The sequence below is a fragment of the Rhinichthys klamathensis genome, unplaced genomic scaffold (genome assembly GCF_029890125.1).
Source record: "Rhinichthys klamathensis goyatoka isolate OS25496 unplaced genomic scaffold, OSU_Roscu_1.1 h1tg000152l_1, whole genome shotgun sequence".
NCBI lineage: Eukaryota > Metazoa > Chordata > Actinopteri > Cypriniformes > Leuciscidae > Rhinichthys > Rhinichthys klamathensis.
In genome coordinates, this window is record NW_026606687.1 from 1,335,387 (window position 1) to 1,344,480 (window position 9,094).

The 9,094-nt window shown below is 39.0% G+C and overlaps 1 protein-coding gene across 8 annotated transcripts in view; it reads right to left on the minus strand.

The window, feature by feature from the left end:
- The window catches only part of snap91a (synaptosome associated protein 91a), a 49,540-nt gene extending 40,920 nt beyond the window's left edge, over positions 1–8,620 (minus strand). For 5 of the 8 annotated variants that reach the window (XM_056258504.1, XM_056258503.1, XM_056258502.1 and 2 more), the window contains exon 1: positions 7,794–8,617. In XM_056258504.1, coding sequence (XP_056114479.1) covers positions 7,794–7,923 — 130 coding nt within the window. In that variant the 5' untranslated portion in view covers positions 7,924–8,617. Of the gene's footprint in view, positions 1–7,793 lie in introns of all 8 variants that reach the window. The other 3 variants (XM_056258505.1, XM_056258507.1, XM_056258506.1) reach the window with 3 other exon arrangements.
- Positions 8,621–9,094: the final 474 nt, after the last annotated feature.

Here is a 9,094-nt window from a genome sequence, read left to right on the forward strand (position 1 = left end):
GGGCAATTCTAGGATTTCAATATTATGGGGGCTCAGCCAATGAGGGCATGATAAAATATTTAATATATTGTTGGCATACTAGGGTAGGCAGGACCAATACATACAGTTGGTTCTATGCTACTTCATTTTTATCGATCATTTTAACTAACCAGATCATATTCTTTCATATTAATTTAGTATATAGACAAAACCTTATATTACTGTAATTGCCTAGATTAGCAATATGGTTTATTTGCCCTATGTTAAACCATTCCTTTTCTGTTTTCTATTTTTTTTAAATCCCTTTTACTCTATAAACCTAATAAATGTGTCACAATCAACTGTTGGGTCATTATTTATAACTCCAAGTGATGTTTTTCGGTCATTCACTCTGATAGGCAGTTTAAATGAGTGCATTGACTGAGTGCTGTCTGTCACTGATTGTGTCTTTAATCATTTCTGTGCATGACTGCATGTTAATCTAATGCCACATCCACAATTATCCATTAAATTTAAAATAAATACAATTTTAGAATGAATATAAGTATGTCTTCTTCGCTGGAGGAAAACACGCTGAACAACACAGACTAAAAGACGGGGAGGAGCTGAAACCTGCCACCGTTTTCAGGTGAAATTTAAAGGGGACTGAGGCGATCACAAATTTGTGTACATTACGGAGCTAATCACATCTATTTCGGGGGGCTGGGTAGAAATTTAGGTGCACCTAAAAATGGCCTAGTGATGCCCCTGATTCCTATTTAAATGACTGGATTTCGACTACGAAAATTCATTGAACAACATTAACCAGTGGAACGTCTATAGTTAATGCAATGAACTGCACTTGTGGTTACTGCTAACACACCTGTGTGAACTTGAGGGGAAATTGCTTGATGCATTCACTAATGCCTCGTTTCCACTGAGTGGTACGGTACGGTTCAGTACGGTACGGTTCGGGTCGGGTCGCTAAACCATGATCGGGGCTCGCGTTTCCACTGCCAACAGTACCCTACTTGATAGGCGTGGTGTATGCCGGAAAGTAGTGATAACGTCACTTGATAGGCGTGGTGTTTGCCGGAGAGAAGCGATCGACGTCATTTTCGCGCGAACAAAAACGACATAGTAAACAACAATGGATGACAGACAGCAGATCTTGTTCTTGCTTCTCGGGATGTTTGTCACAAGAAACAAGCGCTGGCATTAGGCGTTTCTCAATACCAAGTATAGCCACGCAAAGTCCGACTCAGGAGAATGATCCCGAGGACGCGAGTCCAGTAATTCTGCTGATGGAACAGCGCGTTCTTGAAAGCGCCACTCAGCTCGCTCTGCTACTCCGGTTATGTACATTTTAGGCAACAATAAAACGAAATATGTTATAAAACACCACTCTGCTTCTTTTCGATTTTATTTAAATACATTTTAAACATTATAAGCACACAAATGTGGTTCAGGCAACGCATAGCCTATATTGATTATATTCACTGCATGTAACGTTATATTTATAACAAAACTAAATATAAAACACAATCCTGCCTCTTTTCGTTTAAATTTAAAAATATTAAACATATTCCAGGCAATGTATTGCATATTGCATTGGTACAAATGTTGCAATAAACAACATTACAGATGATCTTGTAATAAAATAAAATAAATGACAAAACTATCTGTTTTTGTTGAATTTCAGTTTTATCAATAATAGCCATTATAAAAGTATAAGTAAAAGGTACAAAAATATATACAGTAAAGCTTTAATAACAAAGCAAACAATTCAGTCAAATATACAAATTCAGCGCTCAAATATATGAAACTTCACTTAGCCTTCTGCCAAAACTATTGGTCAGGGAACGAATTATAGATTCACGAGACCAAAGATCGCCTGTTAGGTCTGTACAAGAGGAATTATATCTCATGTTTAACCACTACAGAGACGTCAGAGTCAGCGGCAAACATCAGAACGACTAGCCGGGGAAAGGCTGCTCCAGGCGGGGTGCACGAGCGCCGAGCGTCCGGTGATTGCTTGGAATGGATCTTCAAATTATCATAAATCTATAAATAAACCACAGATTTGAGCTTTAAAAAACTACTTTCTCGCCTGAAAAACTCTTAAAACTACATTTCGTGACACAATAACAGTAGTATTATATTTTAACTGTATGCTTCTAATGCCCTTGTAGCACGCGCAAGTGACGATACTCTGTCAACCAATCACCGTTCTGCAGTGAGTCTAGCTCCACCTTTTAGTACCGTACCACTGTGCTAGGTACCACAACGGAAGGGTACCCAAAAAGTGGTACGGTACGGTTCGGCTTTTTGGTACCATTCACAACTTTTGACAGTGGAAACGCAAATAATTGCGTACCGAACCGAACTGTACCGTACCGTACCGCTCAGTGGAAACGAGGCATAAAATCAACTTGGGACCAGTTGGAAAGAAGTAATGGCAAGGTAGTTAGTTCTTTTCTGTAGAAGTGAGAAAAGCTCTAGCATATTTTTTTTGTTCGCAGATGCTAGTTGTTTTTATATTCGATTATCTAGGCTAATGCAGTGACACTCAAGATCATTTTCGTGTCACTTAAATGCTATTGTACTATTTGGATCATAGCTACTGCTGCTTCAGGTAGACAGTTCCAAACAAAGGCCTGATACAATGAAGCCTTTAGTGTCCCTGAAATATGTTGGGGGAAAACATCTTAGTGGGGGGTTGGAAATGTCAGAAATGAGGTGAAACAAGAAGTGCCTTTATCAGACGTTTCCTCCGTTCTCAAAAAATGGTTAAAAAACAGTACAAAAATAAAACAACACAAATTTTATGAAATATGGCATTAAAAGTGTATAAATGCTGCGTGCCGAAACCTTATATCTACCGCCGGTTACTGCGTTGCGCAACTCTGAACCTCCTGCCGGCTGCTGCGTGGCGCAGCATTTTGTATTCGTCATCCTTTTCATGACGCTTGCAGCATAGAACGCACTGTCATTGGTTCAAATACACATGAGGTGGGTCTTGTTGATTTTTTAAAGACCACGTGACCACCCAAATGTACTGTAGTTCGCTAAAAATCACGTCAATCAATCAGCTATACACGTGCATTTGTTTGGGATTTTTTTTGGAGACGCGAGCGAGAAAATGGCAACGACAGAGGCGTGTGCAAAGGCAAGAATACCGAAGGCAAGACACAGCCCGACAAATTAAGCGTCTGGGACTTACTTTCACTTTGATTTGCGATAGTTTGCAGCGCGTTGGCTTGATGAATAGATGCTCAGCTGCTCATCTGAGGTGATGCGTCGTGTCGCAGTAGCGTCGTCATATCTGACTATAACATGACATATAGCCTATAACACGCTCTCACACGTTTATCTTTTAGCATTTTTGGGAGGAGTAAATTTTACTTATGTGGTTTCAACAACCAGATGCATTTACACTTGTCCAGTTTCGTCTGGAATGCGGCCCAGACCTCCTCCTGAAGTGGTTTGAGCGATTGGATTCAAATCCATCTCGGAGGGCATTTACACCTGGTCTTTTCACGATCGGATAGCTATCCGATCACAGAAAACGCGTGAAGTGGCCAGGTGTAAACAGCCCACACACACCGCGCGCGCCGAACAGACGCGCGGTCACCAACTCGAAGTGGAACCCTGTCTCCAAAACGGAGATGAAGACATTTGTCGGGCTGTGTCTTGCCTTCGGTATTTTGAAGCTGCCAGCACGCAGGGATTTCTGGAGGCCATGGCAAGGGACCGCTTCGACATGATCTGGAGGTAATTATTTGTGTTTTGTTTTTATAATGAATAACTAGCATAATAAATTGTAATATAATTATGTGATGATGGTTGATAATGATAATACTAAATACAATAATGTTAATATAAATACAATACTGGCATAATGAATAAATAGCATAATAAATAGTAATATAATTATGGCATAATGAATAAATATAAATACTATAAATATACATAAATAACATAATACATATGAATAAATAAATACAATGATGGCAATAAATGTTATGTTAGAAATTATTTTTATCATATGCATTTTCAGATATCTCCAAGATAACATCGATGCATGAGCCAGAGATGTGAGCCATGGAGCTCAGAGACTGTTCCCAGTTCCACCTCAGGACTTTCCCCACCTCTCTCTCATAACAAGAATCCTTGTTCAGTGTGTTGGCATGTTTAAAATGTTATTTGTTTTATTTTATATAATTGATTTATATTTTTTTTCTTCCCCATATGATTTTGAGAATTTTTAGAAAAATGTGTTGTTATGTTAGTGCTAAGGGAGCATGTCTTAATAAAACCTGTGATTCTTACCTTTAAAATGTATTTTATTTCATGTTTCTAAGTACTACAGAGGCTGAGATATTAAGGTTTTGGTAGACGTTGACAATTCGAAGTATTTTTTCAGAAAACCCTCAGGAGATTAGGATATTTATCCTAGAATAACATAGGTTTTTATAGGCGTTTTTAGCAGGCGTTTTAGGAGTAAATGGGTTAAGTGACACTGTCCAACGGTGACACCATCTGTAAAGTTACGTTGAGAAGCAGCATCTCCTCGCCTCCCCTGAGCGCACTGAGTTTTAAGAGACCCCCTAAAGCGTGCGGTGGGTTTGGTGATGGGCAATTGAGAATGAATGGGGGAAAGTCACGTTTTCTGATTGAATAATTGTGTTAATGTGATAATTCATTAAAAAGTAAGTAAACAACTCACCAACTTAGATATCACCGCTTTGTCACAGCACATTCAAACTTAAAATGACTTTGGAAACACAAAAGGGGTTTTAGTGAGCGAGTTTGGCGAAATAAATTTGTTACTGCATTCTTATAGTTATTGTTTTGAAATAAATGTAAACTTGATGTAAAATGTGCTTGTTTTTAATAGATAGAACATTCATTGCATTGCTAATGTAAAAATACATTATAGAATAGTATTGGTTGTTGTTTTCTTGGTAGTCTAAGTAGCCTAATGTTTATTTATTTAACCTGAAAATGTGTCAACAACATTAAAGGTGAACTAAGTAACTTTTTACCTTAACCGAACAGCTTTGGAGTCATTGTAATGTTTATATTACTGATTTCGTGTTGAATGGTGGTCGTCTCGCACCCCCCTGGTGCCTGTGAGCCGCAAAACCACCCTTGCAACTTTGGGCTGGCGGGCCGCCGGCCTCAGTGTTAGGAAGTATCGTGTGATATCAGGTCTCGCGAGGTAACGAATTGCTTTACGGCAAAAAACAGATCTGATAAAATGAGCATCAAACAGAAATAACCCGGCGCCGTATACATGTGGTGTTCGAGGCGCACATACAATACAGACTGCCGACAGTTAAACAGGGCGCGCGCAGCTCTTAAAGGGGCCATACCTTATTTCCACTCGTTACAGCGTCCATCCTACTGAACAGGTACCGGAGTACAGGGGGAGGGAATCCGGCCGTGAGTGCGAGCCATCTCTGCGTGAGTGCTATTCACAACAGTACAAGTATTCCACAGCGACTCTAAGGGTCGCTGTTTGACAAAAACTGAATTCCTACTTGGTGCTGCTACTTGGTGCTGCTTTCACATTTAACTGGAATGTGAATTTACATTAAAAAAGGACTTTGCCTCCTCATTTCTGAACATCACTGCATGCCACTGATCTTTATGCACTAATTCAACAGCACAATCCACCTAGAAGGTCCGCCCCTTCCTGCTGTTCAAACTGAGACTCTTCTGTTTCAATTCAGTGTTTATGTTATGTCCATGATGTAACAAAATGCAAGTTGATTTCATTATGTTCATTTTCTAAATTTGTTTTAAATACCAAAATACTAAAAATGACAATTAAGTACACATAAGATCTGAAAAGTAAAGACAAGTGACATTATGTTTCTGAAATGAGTGTACATTTCAAAATGGGAGGTGAACTAATGAGTCAGCACATTAAAGAGATTGCTGGCATGTCGACTGAATGCTGAGTGCTGCATACAAAATAATACTGAATGGGTTAAAAACTATAAATAAACTGAATAAATATTCATCACAGGAAGATTGCATGGATGGAAACCAAAGAAAGGTTTTTCAACCATGTGAATTTGTCCTGAGCCTTGCAGTTGAATTGCTTATCTCTGCTTTAATTGACGTGTTCTGATTACCCATGCTCCTCTGAGACAGATTTGGGAGTGTCACAGTGCTTAGGACACCTGCCACAAACACAAACCTTTTGTGATGCTGATCAGGACTGTTTGAAAGCTATTGATTTAAGAAACATGATACAGAGAGATTTATGTGCCATATTTCAATGAGACACTGTTTACATTTCAGCATGAGCCAAATGTAAAATCTTTTCAAATACTAGCTATATTTACTTTCAATATCACATGCAACGGTTGTTGAATTTTGCAGATTGTTTGTCTGTTTGTGTCCAATTTCTACCAATTCTTTTTACAACTAGAGGTCTGAGTAAGCAACATGCATATTTGTCAATCTGTTTTTTTCCCCTACATGACGCACAATAAGACTTTGAGTTTTAAACTTTCATAGAATATCAAAGGGGTTGAACGTCGGTATCAAATGCTCCACTTAATGTTCTTGGTGACATCCTCACCTTTGACCTACAGAGGCATGTATAATTCAGCTGAGGTGAATCTGAGAGGCAATGAAAGTGTACTGGAGCTGCCGAAACAATTCCAGGTCACATGCTACTCAACCTCATCTGGAGGTTGATTACTTTAGCCTTCGAGTGCACATGATAGATAGATAGATAGATAGATAGATAGATAGATAGATAGATAGATAGATAGATAGATAGATAGATAGATAGATAGATAGATAGATAGTGATATGTAGCTATATGTAGGCTACATTTTATAGATATACTGTAATTGTACTGTCTAATAGGTTTGCATATCTATCTACATATCACTTAAAGCTGCAGTCCGTAACTTTTTGGGGTTAAAAATTATCCAAAATAAATTTTTGAGCAGGTACATAACCAGCCAGTATTCAAAACTATCTGCTTGCCTTAGCTCGATTCAAAACAGTAAACTTGTAATAATGTTTTTAACTCCAGTGGTACTGTTGGATTTCCACGGGAAATTCGAGCATGTCTTTGCGTCATTACGTCACATCTGTACACATAAAGGAGGTGTTCAGATGACATTTTCCAGTGAAAATTCTTATGTTGGTCATACTTCCAAAAAAGTAGAATCTGTGATTCCTAATGACAGTATCCACACCAGCGCGGTGACTGACAGCCGCACTTTCTCCTCAAAACATTGGTCCGCGCTGTGCCGCGCTGAGGCACAACCCACCTAAAGTTGATAATTCTGCGAATAACTGCAATTGCAGATTTTGAACAGAGATGGCGACAAAGAGGAAAAACTACGGACTGCAGCTTTAAAATGTCTATCCTTTAAGTTTCATATATATATATTCCTGTATAGATATAGATATATAGATAGATAGAATGAAAATGCATTTCATTTCATACCAAATAAATGGCTTTCCAAACAAATTACTTGGAAGTGTGAGATAAATAGTCTGTTTCCTTTCAGGCCATACAGTGGACGGAAGCCATGTTCTCTGGTGTCTCTCTGCTTAGTGACAGACACACTGTGAAATGAGGGCCTATTAGTCACAGAGCAATTTCATATCTCCATTCCACAATACTGACATCAAAACAGCACCACAGACCTTTCTAACCAGTGTTTGATGACCTTTGAGGAATAATGATGGGCAAAGTGGGTAAACCATTATGTGTATAGTTGAACAGATGGTGCAGGTATATTTGATAGACATAAACAAGGCAGAGGAATTTGTAATCTTAACCTGAACCAACTTACATTCGAGATGTTTCTTTTTAGGTGCCATCACCTCGTGCGTGGTCGCTTTACACACCGCACGAGCCACCTCGGATCCCGTGAGGCTGTACTGCGCCGCGGCGATGCGGTCCGTCAAAGTCTGACCCGACATCTTTCTTCTCTCGCGGAATCAAACGCCCTTACTCCCGTATAAAGAGACGCGTTGATTTGCTCCAAAGCGTCCAAAAGGATGAGGCCCTTTAAAATGGATTCGCGGCCAAAATTTGCGATATTAATATGATGTTATTGTTATCAAGATGAAATCTTTAGCATGGATGATGAGCTATGTACATATCTAAGGCAATACTAAAACATACAGAGCTAGACTCCGTGTTTACTAAAATATAAATTTCAGGTCAACGCCTGCGCTGTGTATTCCCCTCGTGGGGATGCGGGAGATGCGTAACGACTATTTCAACCGCAAATAGTTATTAAAAAGAGAAAACGGTGAGCTTGAATGTTATAAAAGACAATTTATATAAAGTACTAAAGGATTGTCCTCGTTATTTCCACTTTATATTGAAAGAGGCTGTTAACGATGATGCTCGGCTCGAACAGTCGTCCTTCTCTCCTCCTCCAGATCAAGGATTAATCTTCCCGACAAACCCCGCTGGATGTGCAGTCACCCAAACCTTCAAACGGCTTGCGTTGTTCTCCTCATCTCTAAAAGACGCTCTCCCTACTTTTTATTCACCCTGTGGCTATGTCCAGTTTCGGACAATTGCTGAACAAGGAGGATGAAACGCAGCGATAACGGGAAGCCGCGGTCCCTGATGGACTCAATATTTATTTATTTTTCCTATCACTCCGCCCCCACGCATGAGTCAGGTCACACGTCATTAAAAACCCAGATTGCGTTTTACTATCTGCGCCCCATGTAAATGCGTTGTTTTATTGCTATGGTAACTGGAGGTGGGGATTTTGATTCCTCTTGGAGGATTGGATATTTTCAGTGAGTAAGCTCACCCTAAAGATCCGTTCAGTGGCTGTTATTCGTGATTAAAATTAGCTTGTCTAAACAATTTTCTTCAAGTTTCTCAACTGCTTGATATGACCTTTATTAATAAAAAAACACAACAATGTCACAAATATAAAATTAACCCTCTACTGTTCGAGTGTCGGTCAAAAATTACCGATTTTTTTCCAATTAAATTATTGTACAATATTTTAGTTCGCTAATGTTTTTATGTAATATTTTCTATTTTTAGGGAATTTTATGCTACTAAATAGTATTTATGCAGTAGTTAAAAGTTTTAAAAAGTGAACTTGAAAAAAGTTATACA